This window comes from Lissotriton helveticus, chromosome 8 (genome assembly GCF_964261635.1).
Source record: "Lissotriton helveticus chromosome 8, aLisHel1.1, whole genome shotgun sequence".
NCBI classification, from domain to species: domain Eukaryota; kingdom Metazoa; phylum Chordata; class Amphibia; order Caudata; family Salamandridae; genus Lissotriton; species Lissotriton helveticus.
In genome coordinates, this window is record NC_136069.1 from 1,395,620,409 (window position 1) to 1,395,637,304 (window position 16,896).

Consider the following 16,896-nt stretch of genomic DNA (forward strand, 5'->3'; position numbering starts at 1 on the left):
AGAAAGAAAGGTAGGAAATAGAGAAAGAAGGTAGAAGCGAGAGATGGGAAAACAGTGACAAAGGGGAGGGATAAACACAATTCTGAAACAGTGAGATAGAGTCAGGACATGAAGGCTGATAGATAGAGGCACACTTAGTATCTGTAAAATCCAACATTCACCACCAACGATGGTTGGCTCCCAAATATAACTTTGGGCCTCTGCACTTTATTTAATTTTTTTAATTTTTTTGTTTTGCAAACTAAGCAATGGAGAGGGAGAGGCTCACGCTTCAAAATAATTGAATGCAAAGTGCATTACTTCCTAGCAAAGGATCCCTAGTGAGTTATGTCCTTCAGAACTGCTTATTAAATCCTTGATGTTGTTATGTCCTTTAGCACTGCTTATTAAATCCTTGATGTTGTTGCAAGAAATTCCACATACACTGTCATTCATTGTAAACCTATGGGCACAGCTATCTAGCTGCTTCGATGTATTTCTTTTTGGGGTAATGTGTGTTTAATATATTGTTTCAGTTTGTATGATTGTGTAGCCATGCTTTCTTGAGAAAAGAAAGATGTTTTAATAAAATCTGGCATGCTTTTAAATTGTCACTTCCATCAACAGAGACATTATTCTCTCTCCCATAGGCTCCCTGGATTACATCTAGAAGGCCCCCTAAATCATGGCCCGATCAAGGAATTATACAGTTCACACATTATCAGACTCGCTACAGAAGAGATCTTGATCTTGCTCTAAGGGACATCACCTTTGAATTGTGTTCTAATGAGAAGGTATTGTACATCTAAGAGTGCATGAGCCATGTCAGTGAGTATATTGTTTGCTGCAGGCAAGTCTGCCTACCTTCCAGGAAATTCTGATTTTTTTTATGGAATCACTCTTCCTTCTGGGACCTTGTAATGTTATTTTGTCTGGTGCAAGAGTCAGCTTCAAAGTTTCAGCACGTGAAGTGCAATTGACTAAATATAATAAATCAGGACTGGCAGTGGGATCACACTTGACATGGGACCACTGAACAGAACGAACAGATGTGTGACCAACTCGTCTCCAAAGTTAGGGCGCGACAGCCAGACAGGCAATAAAATACTTGTTGTTAGAAAGACTAGAATTAAAATCTGAAGATTGAGTATTGATTGTTTTCTTGTATCTATGAATCGAGTTAGCTCCTGATACCCATATGGAAAACACAGAGAAGTCAGGATCAGTCCTTGATTTCAGTCCCTTAAAAGCTTTAGGTGACAAGTTCAAAGGACACTGTTAATGGCAAAGTAATTTTCTTGCTCCAGTTAACTAGGTCAACAGCTCGTCCTACAATTAACTGTACTTGGCAATAAGAGTGGTCTAGAACAATTTGCACAGCCTGCTTTTGCTACCTTTATTGCCAATGTCTTTGCATGGCATTCACAGCTAGCTATAAATGTGTAATACAAACATGCACTGAACATGGTCCTTCGGATAAATGAATCTGCTCCAGAAATAATTGTTGTATTCCTGAAAAAATGAAGCACCTTCCATATTGACAGTGGTGAAACTATGTTCTTAGATACTTTGCGAAACGTCTAGGAAGGGGGCTATCATTCCATAGTGGTAAGTGAAATCCAAACAAACGGAGCTTATGGTGGTGGTATTGTCAGGGAGCTCTGGAAATCATAGGTGTGCCCTTTTTAAACTGAAAATTGTGCAGTTAGCACACTTAAACATGAGATTATCAAGATGGTGGGACTACATGGGTGCTTAATGGAATTTATCAGTTTCATATATCCCATATGAGAGTACACAAAGTGCCCCACATTTTTAAGCATTCAAGCTATGATCTTTGTGGTCACAATTGCTTAATATAGTTCACATTAAACTGTTGAGTATTAGTACCTTTGCCCATGGAAAATGTGTTTACGGCCATTAACTTCGTATTAATCTGTAAACATTGATCAATCGAAAGAGAATATAAGTTAAACATGGTATATTTTGAGACATTTTCAAGTGTAATGGTACATTGGCTGTAAAATATCGGTGAAATACTTAAGAATGTGATTTGGCTTAAACATGAAAGTAACATATTTGCTAGGATTTGTTGATTGTGTCTCAATTAAAAATATAGCCCTTTCTGTTTAAAAATGTAAATTATGTTAATGTTAAAAGAAGGGCTTAAAAATGTCCAAGGCAAATCTCCATGGGTTTTTGATCTCATACCGCCTCACTGGCATCAGCATGATGATACTTACTGAGGAGAATACTATTTATCAATGCCAGGTGTCAGATTTCTTTTCAGATACCAAGATCACTATATAAGTGTTGCATGGATGTAAATATCTGTACAATAAGGCTGCATGCTCCCGGCATATTTGCTTCTCTTTGAAATAAAAAAAAACGTCCTTTTCCTTAATTGATCTAAAACACATATCCTCCTGGTAAAATACGCAAACGGAACGAAACTTTTTGCATAATAGTGAATTAAGATCTAGTCTTTGGCCCTCAGATCAACATCATTATACTACGAGCTTACATTTCCAGCTTTTGGTGCTCAGAGGTGTCCTGGCTTTGTTGCAGTCGCGTCATTAGGTGAAGCTGACATGTGACCTTCATTTTGTCTAAACTGTGTAATTGTAATGTTACATACCAAAACATATATTTTAAATAATCTTTAAAAAAAAAAGCTTCAAGACTCTTCCTGAATCTTGAAAGACCTCAAAATACGCCATTGGTTCCTAGCACAAAGAGCGAAACCTTCTGCACTCCATATAAAGCCTACAGGGAAATCTGTCCCAAATCAGACACACAAAATGTGACAGGAGGAATGCTTGCACTAGTTCTAACCACAGGCAATTGCTCGGGGTAGCAATCCAGTCAGTTCTTCTTTTGCCCAACCATATCACCTCAGAATAGACCAAGCCATGTGCAAACCAGGCTTCGTGCTGCTCTGGTAGGAACAGTCCAGCCCTACATGCCAAGCCTGGCACTCTCTGAACCAGAACACAAGCAACCCAAGACCGATTCCAGCATGATTGGGCCTGTTCAGTTGAGTGTAGTTTGGTTCAAGTGGAAGAGTGAGCAAGGAACCCATGTCTGGGCATGTCCATTACCAATTAGGGGTTTACATCAAACACAGAAGCCACTGGAAATTGCTCAGGGTAGCATTCTAACCCATTGTTCGTCTGCCCAGCAAGCCATCTCGGATTAGACCCAACAATATGCAAATCAGTCATGTTCTCTCCAATACGAAGAGTTCAGCCCAACCTGCCAAGCCAGGTCCCCTCTAAACCAGAGTGCTGGAATTTGGGTTTGGCTTGGACTGTTCCCATAGGAAACAGGGTCAGCACTGATTTGCCTGAGGCAAGACTTTTTCTAGATTGGCACAATGGGCGAAAAGCAATGGATTGTAATGCTACCTAGAGTAAATGCCAGTGGTAAGACTATTTAAAAGATTTCCTCTCATCACCTTTTGTGTTAGTGACATCTTTTCAAAATGCTTTCAAATTCTCCCCAATATAATCCATATGGCATACTTATATAACCTATTTTTTTATGTTGAAAGTCCTATGGAAAAATTGCGTAAGATGTCTATAGATTCAACTGGAATATCACCAAAGCCCCAACTAACCTTTGGCATAGCTATATCTACTACCACAACTTGCAATGGTAGACTATAAAGTTATGAAAAGGGCTAAAGGCAGTAGTCATTACAACAACTTATGATCTCGTGTTGGGTGAAATATAGAATCAATTAATTACATATTGCCTATTAGTAATGATTATTATATTTTGTAACAATGCTGAAAGTAAACTGATAAAGAATCCTTTAGGAATGTGTGCTTTTAGGCGGATGATTTTAAAAGTACAATGAATTTAAACTCTTTATAAATTGATTTCAATATTGTAGGTGGGCATAGTAGGAAGAACTGGAGCTGGAAAATCAACACTCACAAACTGCTTATTCAGAATTGTCGAGCGAACTGGAGGCAACATTGTTATTGATGGGATTGACATAGCAACAATCGGACTGCATGATCTCCGCAGTAAACTGAACATTATTCCCCAGGTGAGGTTAAAAACTAGAATGCATTTTTGACCATTTTTGTATAGATCTGTATTGTACTATACAGACTGTGACGAATTTAACTAATTCAGACTGGAGACATAATTTATAACTCTGGAAGTACTGGGAAATCAAGCGTGTGCCCTTCATACGGATGTTACCAGAAAGATCATGCCTCAGTAAGACACACCATCACGGAGGTCAGAAGCTTTAGTCCTTGGAGGGAGTGTTACTGGAGAGGACCAGTAAAAATCACCTAAATGAAAGACCTATCCAATCTTGCTAACTGACTCTGAGAGATCTCTTTGTTATTCAGCAACTTCCAAATTCCCTCTTGGTAGATCTTCTTGTTTAATCAATATAGAGCTGCTGACTCTGATGCTACCTTGAATCTCAGAAAATCAAACACTTTGCTTGGGCAAAGTTCAGTCATTGGGATGTTGATCACAAAGCCCAAATCATGAAGAGTGTCTATGGGCCTAGACACATGTGCGAGTACAGACTGATGATGCTTGTCCATGAATGTTGTGTTGTCTATTTAGATTATTAATCACATTCCCATCACCCTAGTGAAGCATCATGAGGATGAGGTTAGTCTGAAGGGGGGAGCGGTGAAATTATAGGTTCGTCTGATCCCAGATAATTGGCAGGAACCTGCAATGGGGTTGAAATATTGGGATTCTGAGGCACACTCCTTGCAGTCCAGTCGTCTTGGTTAAGGATATCTAAGTCGACTATTTCATTTTAAAATGAAGGTAGAGGAACAAGGAATTCCGTTTTTTCATCTTTTATTACCATTTTGAATCCCTAGATTTTTTTTGTGACTAAAAATATATTGTTCAAACACCTGTTTGGGTGTGGTGGGGAAGGGGTGCGGTGGAATGGGGCATGTGGACAGTCTTTTGGCCAATTCATCAATGAGGAAATTCAGGGGTTACAAAGCAATACCTAAAGCTTTATCCAGAGTACTGTAAACTCTGGCACCGATCACATGGTATATATTCCCCCCTGCATTATGGTGGTGACAGTCTTCAAAATCACCCTGAACTTCCTGATTTGCAGTCGTTTTAAGCAGATGTGAAAAGCCAAAGGCAAAGCCTAATACATGCCCTTCAGGGACCCGTGTACTCCACAGACTTCTAGGTGGGGCCTCTGTCTGCTGTCTGTGTAAATACTCAAATTATATTAGTGCTGGGGGACTGCCTGACTGAGAAGGGCTCATAAAAGAAAATGTTGAAATTCAGGCCTATAATGAATATTAGTGTTGGACTGACAGGCTGTTTTCCCCTTGTGTGGCAGTGCTGTGAATGGTCGTTTTCAAATCCTTTGTTTTCAATGTACCACTTCAGGGCAGAAGCATTTTTTGCAGGCAGCATATGGTGGATCGTTGTACACATCACTTGAACTGATAGGGGCGTCGAGCTGCAGGGACCACAATATGGCAGTGACTTAAGAGGACTGCAGCACCTTAAGCTTGGAATGTTCTGGAGGTTAGGCAGGCTCTGTCTAATCCTGGGATGCCACATCTTCACTCCACCCCTGCCTCAACAGCATTCTGAGACATTTAAACATGGCACCTTTAAGTGGTCTATTAAAAGACCTTCTCTGGGAACCTCAACTCTGTCCCCATTTGACACAGCTGTCTGATCCCTTCCCACCAAATCTTCAATGGTGAGCCACTCGAGTGTTTGGTTCCAGAGGTCTGGCCTTCCTCCTTTGTTTCCGTGTGCTTGGGCTTGGCCAGACTGGGAGCAGTGTGAAGGAGTAGTTTCTGTCCTGTAACTCCAGTTCTGTAGTAGGGGTATCTCTGTTATAGTCATAATCTAGTGAATAGTCCCGCCCATGTGCGTGGACCCCGGAGCAATCAAAAATAATCTCTTACAGTGTCAAAAAATGCAGAAATGCATAGACACTTAAGAGAGAATTTAAAGACAGATAATGCAGCCAAAAAAGGCTACACTGTCCAGTACTTCAACTAGAAATTCCACCATAAAATCCACAAAACAGCAAAAGCCTGGACAGATTTCCATTGCTTTAACAGCAAACTCCCTCAGGAATGATAGAGAGAAGAACCTGGACAGACAAGCCCCATAGGCTGCCATTATGTGGCTTAAATAGGATACTGTGCCTTTAAGGAACCTTCCAGAACCTTCTCCCAGTATCCCAGAATGCATAGCAGGTCCAACTTAGTTTCAGTTCTTTTTGAAGGCGTAAAAACGCCAGACCTGTAGCATTATGTATCTGAACAAATCTCCACCGGGGAGGAGGGCGGGCGCTTATGACTATAACAGAGATACCCCTACTACAGAACTGGAGTTACAGGACAGAAACTACTCCTTCTGTAGTAGGGGATCTCTGTGTATAGTCATAATCTAGTGAATAGAATGGCAAGCCCATCCCCACAACAAGCGGCGGTGGAGAATATGAAAATTACGCCACTATTGTGCGAACAAATTCCGCAGCGAAGCCTGCCCAACCTGAGCGTCTGCCCTGGCATCAGTGTCCAGGCAGTAATGCTTAGCAAAGGTATGGACCGACTTCCAAGTGGCCGCCTTGCAGATCTCTGCAAAGGGAACATTGCGAAGCATAGCTGTCGTGGCAGCTTTGCCTCTGGTGGAATGAGCCTTAGGTTTACCCCCTAAGGTCTTATTAGCTTTGCAGTAACACAATTGTATACAGGACACAATCCACCTAGAAATGGACTGTTTAGAGGTAGCAAGACCTGTCCTGACTGAGCCATAATTAATGAACAATTGGTCAGACCTACGAATATCTTTAGTCTTATCAAGATAAAACTTCAGCACCCTCCTCACATCCAGGGAATGTAAAGACCTTTCCGCTGGAGATGACGGATTCTGAAAGAACGTAGGCAAAGTGATAGACTGATTGATATGAAAATCAGAAACAACCTTGGGAAGAAATGTAGGGTGAGTACGCATAACAACCTTAGCAGCATGAAACACAGTATAAGGTTCTTGGCAACACAACGCCTGAATCTCACTCACCCTGCGGGCCGATGTAATGGCCACGAGGAACGCCGCCTTCCAGGACAGGTGCTGCAACGAAGCCTTATGAATGGGTTCAAAAGGCTCCTTCATCAATCTGGACAGCACCACATTCAAGTCCCACGAAGGCGAAGGAAGCCTGACAGGAGGGAACACTTTCTTCAAGCCTTCCAAAAAATCTTTGATCACAGGGATCTGGAAGAAGGAAGTCTGTGAAGGGCCTTTCCTGTAGGCAGTCAAAGCAGCCAGATGAACCTTAATGGAATGGACATTAAGGCCCGACTGCGCCAGATGTAGTAGATATGGAAGGATGACATCTTCCTTGCATGTCGTAGGGTCATAGTTCTTAGACTTGCACCAGATGCAAAACCTCTTCCACTTGTAAGCATAAGAAGTCCTAGTGGAAGGTCGCTTAGCCTCCTTCAGTATGTCCATACAATCCTCTGGGAGATTCAGATGGCCATATTGCACTATTTCAGGAGCCATGCCGCCAAACTCAAAGACGAGAGGTTGGGGTGAACCATCCGCCACCCGAACTTCGTGAGAAGGTCCGGCCTGCACGGCAGCTTCATGTGAGGAAGGAGAGAGCGGTGAAGCAGGTCCGTGAACCACCACTGTCTGGGCCATTCCGGGGCAATCAGAATCATTCTCGCCCTGGATTGGGACAGCTTGATGAGAACCGCCGGAATCAGGGGAATTGGTGGAAAAGCGTACAGAAAGCTGTTCGACCAGTTGATCCATAACGCGTTCCCCAGCGTCCCCGGCTGGTAGTACCTGGAGGCAAAGCCTCGGCATTTGCTGTTTTCGGCGGTGGCGAACAGATCCACGTCTGGAGTTCCCCACCTTGCGAAGACTTCTCCTAGTACTTCGTCGTTTATGACCCATTCGTGGTTTTCCTGAATGAGTCTGCTCAGTTCGTCTGCCTGAACATTCTGCATACCTGGCAGATGGGTGGCCGTTATCGACAGTCCTCGAGCCAGAAGCCAGTGCCAGATCGCCTGCGCCTCCTGCGACAGAGTGCGCGATCTCGAGCCCCCCTGCTTGTTGAGGTAATACATAGTTGTCATGTTGTCTGTCTGAACAAGCAGAGAGTTGGTCTGAAAGGACGGGTGAAAAGCCTTCAGTGCCAAGTGCACAGCCCTGAGTTCCAGGAAATTGATATGGTACGTGGACTCCGTCGGGGACCACGTCCCTTGAATTTGTAGGTCTCCGGAGTGCGCTCCCCAGCCCTGGAGAGAAGCATCCGTCACGATAGTCTGTGTGGGAATGTCCTTGTGGAAGGGAACCCCTCTGAGGAGATTCTCCTTCGAGCACCACCACTTCAGAGACTGAAGAGCATGCAGGGACAGTCGTATCTTGTCGTCCCAAGATCCTCTCCTCTGGTCCCATTGATCCTCCAAGCACTCCTGCAGCGGTCTCATGTGCAGCCGCGCATGTGGCGTCAGGAAGATACACGAGGCCATCGATCCCAGCAGAGAAGACACCGTCCTCACTGTCGTGGATGGAGTAGACATGAGAGCCTGAGCCTTCCGAAGGAGTGATAAATGTCGCTCTTCCGAAGGAGACACGCTTGCTGACAGCGTATTGATGGAGGCTCCCAAGTACTGGAGGCGCTGGACCGGAATCGGGACCGACTTGGACATGTTGATGTGCAACCCCAGCTTGTTCAAGAGAACGCACGTCGTCTGGAAGTGTGCTTGAGCTTCCGAGAAGGAGGAGGCCTTGATCAACCAATCGTCCAGGTACGGGTAGACAAACACCTTGTTCTTCCGCAGGTGTGCCGCTACCACTGCCATGCATTTCGAGAATGTCCTGGGTGCAGACTTCAGTCCGAAGGGCAGCACCGTGTACTGATAGTGATTGGTGCCGACTTGAAAGCGCAGAAACTTCCTGTGTTTGCATGCAATGGGCACGTGGAAGTATGCGTCCTGTAGATCTATGGCACACATCCAATCTCCTCGTTGCAGCTGAGGGTAGATTTGATGCAACGACAGCATGCGAAACTTTTCTCTGCGAATCCACTTGTTTGCCTGTCGCAAATCCAGAATGGGCCTGAACTCGTTTTTGTCCTTCTTGCGGACAAGAAAGAACCGAGAGTAAAGACCTCTTCCTCTTTGAGACAGAGGTACGTCTTCTATCGCCCTTTTCCTTAGCAGAATGTCTGCCTCCGCCTGAAGCTCGCGCAGTTGATACTGCGAGCTGACGGGAGGAATCGATGGAGGAGGGCTGGTGAACCGCAGACTGTATCCATTGCAAACAATATTCAGCACCCACTTGTCCTGAGTAATTTTTCTCCACTCTGCCAGAAAAAATTTAACGCTTCCCCCCACCGGAGCGGGTAACGGACGAGGGGGAAGTAACTGCTCAGGGTCGAGACCCGGCTGGGCCCTTGGAAGCGTTAGAGGACTGTTGTCCCCCTCTACCCCTCTGACGCTTCTGGAAGGGTCATCTGTATTGCTGCTGCTGTTGCTGCTGCTGATGTTGTCCGGCAGACTGCCCCCTTCCACGACCCTGCGACCCGAACCGCCGTTGGAACTGGCGGTAGGGTTTCTTCTCCTTGGGCTTCTCCAAGCCCACCGCCGTCAGGGTCTCCGCCTCGGCCTTCATCCTGGCCATCTCGTCATCCGCGTGTTTTCTGAAGAGGGTATCTTCGGAAAACGGGAGATTCGCCACACGTTGTTGTGCTTCCGGTTTAAGCGACGTCAACCTGAGCTAAGCATGGCGTCTCTGGTTAATCCCGTGGCAGTATCCGTGCGCAGACAGCAAGGAGATATCCGCCGCGGCGCTGATGGCCTGGTTAGAGACCAGCATCCCCTCCTGGACGATCTCCATGAAGTCCTCTTTGCGGTCTCGAGGAACGAGGTCTGCAAACTGCTCCATTGAGTCCCACAGTGCACGGTCGTAACGTCCCAACAACGCCGAGTCACTGGCAGCTTTCATCGAAGAGGAGGACGTACCACACGCCTTCCGACCAGCAGAGTCGATCCAGCGGCTCTCCTTGTCTGGAGGCACCGTGGATGCAGGGGAGGTGGCATGAAGCTTCCGGGCTGCCGTCACAATTACCGAATCCGGCACCGGGTCCTTTCTCAAGAAGGCTGGGTCCGAGTCCGGAGCTCTGTACTTTTTGAGGAGCCTGGACGGCGCAGACTTCACCACCGCCGGTGTCAGGAAGAGCTGCTCAGCCGGCTCGAGGAGCCCCGGCACCAGAGGCAGCAGGGGGCGAGACATGTGTCTTATATGTAATGTCTCAAAGATCACCGAAGTCGAAGGTGTAGGCGCTTCAACCTTGATCCCCAACTTCGCCGCTCCACGCAGGAGAACCTCCTGGAATGTGCCTATATCGTCTATCGGGGACACTCTAGTCTCCGGCGAATCAGACAGTGTGGGAGAGTAAGAACGGGTCCCAGATGCAGAACGTGACCTGGACCAACGCCTCCTATGGCGATGCCTGGATCTCGATGAAGAACCACGTCCACTCCTAGATCTGTCCCTTCTCCCCGAGCGAGACCTCGATCTCTTGGGTCTCGGACGTTCCGTTGGCCTCCCTGGTTCAGAAGCCTTAGGCTTCCTAGGAGTCTTCTTCGGTGGCGTCGGAAACTTGGGCATCGACACCGCCCTCGGCGGAACCGGGGGTGGGGGAGTAACCGGACGCGGGGCCTGCCGAGCCGGCAGAGGAGGCACTGGCGGAGGGGTCGGAGCCTTCGGAGGCGGACCCTTCGGTAAAGGAGGCAGCGAAGGAGGTGCAGAAGGCTTCTTCGGGGTATAAACCTCGGAATACGCCGTTCCTGGCGAGCCATCATCCTATTCGGACCGTGGGGAGCCCCCCACAGTCCTAGGCCTGTCCTTACGGCCTCCTGACGCCGAAGATCGGTGCCCAGACGACGACCGTGGATCCTTAGACGTCGAGCGGCCCTTCGGCGTCGACCGTTTCTCACTCTTCGACGTCGACCGGTGTCCACGTCTCGACGTCGACCCCGACCAGATGGACGAACCACGAAACCTCGACGACAAGCGATGGTGCCTCGACGGCGACCTCGACCTCTTCGTACGTCTCGACGTCGACCTCTTGGATCGCCTCGACGTCGATCTCTTTGAACGTCTCGACGTCGATCCCTTTGAATGTTTCGACGTCGACGTCTTCGGCGCCGGAGACTTCTCCCGTCTCGACGGCGGTCTCGACGACGAGGATCTCCTCGACGACGATGTCCTTGACGGCGAACGGCGGTGTCGCCTTGACGGCGAGCGCCGACGCCGGGCCCTCCGATGTCGACCACTCGACGCCGACGACGAGGAGATCGACACCGGCTTCGACGGCGGCCGGAACACGTCCCTCGACGTCGACGGGCGACGTTTTCTCAACCCAGAGCCCTGGGGAGACCGGGAACTGGCCGTGGACCTCCCTCTCGACGTCGTGGTCATCGCAACTGACCCAGACGGAGATCTTGGGCGCGGGCTGGACTTCCTGCCCCTGGGGAGCCCCCCAGAGGCCTCAGCATGGGCAGAAGGAGCCCCTCCTGACCCACCTCGTGCCTTCAATCTTCTTTCTTCAAGTCCCTGAAGTCTGATTTTTCTCCTGTCCTTCAGGGTCCTTCCAGAGAAGCCTCTACAGATCACACAGTCCTCAGGGATGTGGGAAGAGGGAAGGCAGAGGATACAGACCTCATGGGGGTCTGACTTGGCCTTCTTCCTGGAGCACTCCGGGCATTTGTCAAATAATGCTGGCATTATGGACAATAAAAGAGTGCAGGAACCCAAGAAGAAAGTCACTAAAGTACTTTAAAAGCACCAAAAATCGAATTTAGTGTAAAAACACCAACAAAACCCTTGAAAAGGGAGGGCTCAATGCTCCAGGGTCCTGCTTGCAGGAGCCGGAAAAAAGAACTGAAACTAAGTTGGACCTGCTATGCATTCTGGGATACTGGGAGAAGGTTCTGGAAGGTTCCTTAAAGGCACAGTATCCTATTTAAGCCACATAATGGCAGCCTATGGGGCTTGTCTGTCCAGGTTCTTCTCTCTATCATTCCTGAGGGAGTTTGCTGTTAAAGCAATGGAAATCTGTACAGGCTTTTGCTGTTTTGTGGATTTTATGGTGGAATTTCTAGTTGAAGTACTGGACAGTGTAGCCTTTTTTGGCTGCATTATCTGTCTTTAAATTCTCTCTTAAGTGTCTATGCATTTCTGCATTTTTTGACACTGTAAGAGATTATTTTTGATTGCTCCGGGGTCCACGCACATGGGCGGGACTATTCACTAGATTATGACTATACACAGAGATCCCCTACTACAGAAGAGTTAATTAGCACATGCAGATTTCCTCCCCACCAAGGCCAAGTACTAGAAAATAACTCTATTGTGTGAGGAGACTTTGATCCTCCTGTTGGTCAGCAGAGTAACTAACTTGGCCCAGTAAGGGGGGGACAAAGTCTTGGATAGAGATATGGCTGAGCAAGGGAAATATAATTATTCTCAAAGTTCATAAGGGGTACAGTTATTACAAATGTGTCAGCAGATCTGTACTTGGTGTACATGTTTACCCTAAAATTGATACCTGACCGGTATTTCAAAGTCTAATGTAGTACACCTGTGCAGAGGCAATGCAATGAGCACATAGCTTTTCCAGTCAAGCACTACAGTCCTACACTATGAATGCCCACTCACATTATAAGGCCTACACCAGGTTAGCACCAATCGTTGAAAGGTCCTTTCTGCAACATGCGACCTGCACGTTGATACTGTGCTGATCTAGATGGTTTTGTCACAGGGGGTGTGCCTATGTTAGTGCACACATGTTTGTGTGTAACCAAGCCAGACCCGCTTAGCCTAGCTGCACAGCAGAAGCATTATCTTAAAAGGTAGACACTAATGATTGACACCCTCAGTCAATTTCACAGAATTTACTGTGAGTGAGACACCGTTGACGAGACTTAATCACAGTAAAAGTTCAAAACCAGGTAGTCAGAAACAGAAAAATCCAGGGGGAATAAATGCGTAGAATTCATTTCCTATACTGGAATATTACTGTTTATGACTGATATTATATTTCTGATGGCATGTATGTGTAGTAACATCCATGCTTTAAAATCTGATCTACTTGAAACACAGAGGAGATCTTTTCTAGGAGACCCACAACCCACCTTGTTCTCTGATATGGGATATGATCCTTATAACCAAATCAGAAACGTTGACTGTCATAGTCCTAATCCATTTAGGGTTCACTCTGTGTATCTGTTCGAAATTAAGTTATTAGTATTAAGGATGACTCCTACCAACTGACTAAACATAATCTGTTTAAGTTAAAACACGGATCCAAGAGAGTCTCTGCTCAATCCCAGGTTGGTATAGTACAAGCAGCAGACAGATTCCAGAGAGATTCCAGAGAGGTGCATGTTAAGTTCAAGCAGTGTCAACAACTTTAAAATCAAGAACAACAACAGAATACAATTTCCAAACTAATGTAGAATAATCGAGAAAAACATATCGAGCAAAAACACACCAAGATCATTAAAAACAGGTTATGTGAAATGTTGAACTTTTAAGCCAAAAGCACCTAGAAAAAGTAAAATGCCATTGAAAAATGACATTTTGCAGTGGATTGATGCCTAAGTGCAATTTCAGGCTGACAGCAGTGGGGTAGAGGTCAAATGCGCTAACTGACAAAGGTTTTACCTTTCATGTTAGTTCAACTGATGAGAAAGTTCCTTCTGGTGAGACCTGCGGTACCTGCTCTGTAGGACACACTTCTGGGATCTAGATCTCCTGGACTGTCTAGTTCTCTGTTGTGAGCTTGGCCCTCATGGAGGCCACATTCCTTCTGATTTGTGTGTCTCTGATGCAGGTAAACAGGAGTCCAACCACTTGACTCTTGAAGAGCAGTTCCAGTGTCTGTATGCCTACAGAAGACCTTGAGTGAGCCCTATTCGTCCACTAGTAGTTTTCTTTTGTTAAGGGCCTTCTTCTTCTGTAGAAGGTTCTTAGGTCAAGGAGTGGTGGTCGTTGAGGTGCCAAATTTAATCTGTGTACTAGTCAAAGAAATTCTTCCATTCCAAATCCTAACTATTTTCTCGCAGTGCCCCCCTTCACCTCCTTCTGCAGAACGTACTCTTAACCATACTGTAAATTACCCTTGAACCACTTTATTAATATAGCAGAATCCTTCTGCAACTCAACTCCTTAGCCACACACCTATTTAGATAATATCTCCTCCTCCTGTCTATGAGGGGCATGAGAAAGAATAGGAGAAGCCTTCCCTGGCATCTCCAAGTCAAGCTGAAGTTGACCTTTATTCTGCCAACTTTTGCAGCCCACTTTTACATAGTTAATCCCTGCTAAATGGTCGCAGTTAACATGCATTTGCTCTTTCTGGGCTCAAAGGCAAACTATTGACCTTTGAGACAGGGTCGTAACTCTCCCAGCCCGTGGTATGTATTCCAGATCTGAAGTGGCTGAATGGCAAAACTGAATTTAGGCCAAGGGTGACTCTGGCAGCACAGCATATATTGTTACGCAATTATGTTTCCCCTTAAGTTATGAAACACTTAATTTCACCATGTAATCAGATTTTAAAAATGAATTAGGAATTTATTTGGAGCATTTTCCTAGCATTTTTCCAGGCAGAGCTAGGAAATCAAGATAATAATCCCATTAAGGCCTGTTCAGAAAAATTTCCAGCAAAGCCTACATACATAATTAATTATCTTTTGAGTTCTGTTTTACTGTAAGAGAGCAATACTCCTACGATACAGTCTGTGCTGTTCTTATGGATTAGAGCCCTACCCTCTCAGGTAAAAAGGCACACTTTGTGGGTGACCTATGGTTATATATAATAGGTTTTTCCTAATGGCTGCTGCACATTTCTCTACCATTTGTTACTGTAGTAAGTCCAACCTGCAGCCGTGCCAGAGCACAGTGGTGCTCCTGGCAGACATATTAATTGTGTCATATATGTGGGAACTGCAAATACACACCACAGCCCACATATGGCATTTAACTCTCCATACCGTGTGCACTTTGTTGCATGCACCTGTAAGTGTTGTCCTCATATTATTGCAAACATCTACTTAGTATGATTTGATATATGGTGGCAGCTGCTGGCAGATAAAGAAAGACTGCCTCGTCCCCTACTACTTCGTTATTTACCTCTAGGTCCAGTCTCCTGGCTGAGAGGACTACGCAAGGTTGCCCACCACAGTAGTCCTCCTGGAGATTTAAGCTGGCGGATATTATGTCCCACAGAGGATTTTGGGATAATTGCAAGGATTACTGTTCATAGAAGCTTATCTGAGGCAGGAGCTACCCCTTAACATGGGTAGTTATAAACATGCTGTTTGAGAAGCCATAGATTTGCATCACGATGCTACTCAACTGAAGGTGCCTGGAAATGGGAAACGGCCACTACAATGAAGCCGTTTCCACGAAATCCTTAACCACGCATGCAGTACAACGCATGCGTGGTTACCACGAAAGCCTTTACCACGCATACCTTTACTACGAGGTTTGTAGTGAAGGCATATGTGGTAAAGGTAAAAAGTAAAAAAAGGGGGCCCCCAAAAAATAAACGTACCTGAAGTCACGTGGAGAAAATCAGCGTTGTTTAAGAGAAATCGGAAAATAAACTTCCGCTTTCTCTTAACGACATATGACGTCACCACGCAAGTATTCTAGGTAAAGGTTATGCGTGGAAAACGAATTCCGCTGTAACGCATGCGTGGTAAAGGCATGCGTTGCAACGGAATTCGTTGTAACGTCATACATTCATTAACATATTGAAAATGAAGCCAGGTCTTTAAGGCCTTCCTAAAATGAAATAACTTTTGCACCCACGTCACTGCCCTGCACCAGAAACCGAGAAAAGTCCCCCACCGCCCACACTCAGGAAGGTCAAACATTGCCGGAAGGTCAAGGCTACCCACTGATGTGCAACAGCACACTGTGTTCTCTTATATGCACTAGTCGAGAAAACCTTGCTTCACTGCTCTGATAGCTTGTATTCTAACATAAAGTGTTGCAATGTGTGTACTTCGTAATTTCTCAAACCCATATGGTGAGAAGCCAGTGTGGTTAGACGAAGACTTTTGAGGTCTGTGCGTAGGGCCAGATCAAGCGAATACGAATCATAACAGACTCAGAAATGTACAAAAAAGATGTACATTAGTGGTGCAGCTGTAGATGGGCGAAGTAAACAAGGCTCGAGCTGAATGTCTGGCTCGGGCCGGGCCCTTCTACTATGGAACTGTCAAGCCATAGTAGAGCCGAACCCCGTCCCCCTGCCCATTCAACTAAATAATGAAGTTTTTAAAAGACAAAACGGGTAATATGAAGACAGCTGGAAATTATATCTTAAAAGGAAAAATGAAAAATGTATAATCCAGGCTCTTTTTCTTAAACATTTTTTCATTGACATTTGGGTTTAAATGTTGAAAATGTCAGTGAACACCTAGGGGTTTCAAAGCCTCGTCGGGGGGTAGTAAGCGCTACATAAATGCAAATAGAAGCCAATGTCTGCAATTCATAGATGTCCCACTGGTGGTCTGAGCATAAAGCAAACTCTCTGGGATCTCTTAGGTTTGCCAATCCGCAAAATTTTGCTAATCTGTTAAATTTTCTTCATTTGGGATGTGACACCGGCTGGGACATTTTTATGGGTAGTTCGGGGGATGTCAGTGGGTCCAACAGAGTGTCTTGTCCTTACACGTCACCTTGTACAATGGACAGAAACTTAGATGCGCCTTCAATGCACTTTGCTCGTGGGTTACAACTACTATTTCTTTGCAGCTTTGTATAGCGCACACTGTCAAAGGACATGAAAGTTACATTACACAGAGTCAGATTCATTTTTTTAGAAGATTATCCAAATTTCCC

The 16,896-nt window shown here is 45.7% G+C and overlaps 1 protein-coding gene across 1 annotated transcript in view; it reads left to right on the forward strand.

Annotated features, from left to right (window-relative positions):
* LOC144773378 (ATP-binding cassette sub-family C member 2-like) overlaps positions 1-16,896 on the forward strand; it is a 560,817-nt gene that overhangs the window by 418,992 nt on the left and 124,929 nt on the right. Inside the window, exons 24-25 of the mRNA XM_078658348.1 lie at positions 630-773; positions 3,878-4,036. Of these exons, the coding sequence (XP_078514474.1) occupies positions 630-773; positions 3,878-4,036 (303 nt within the window). The remainder of the gene's footprint in view (positions 1-629; positions 774-3,877; positions 4,037-16,896) is intronic.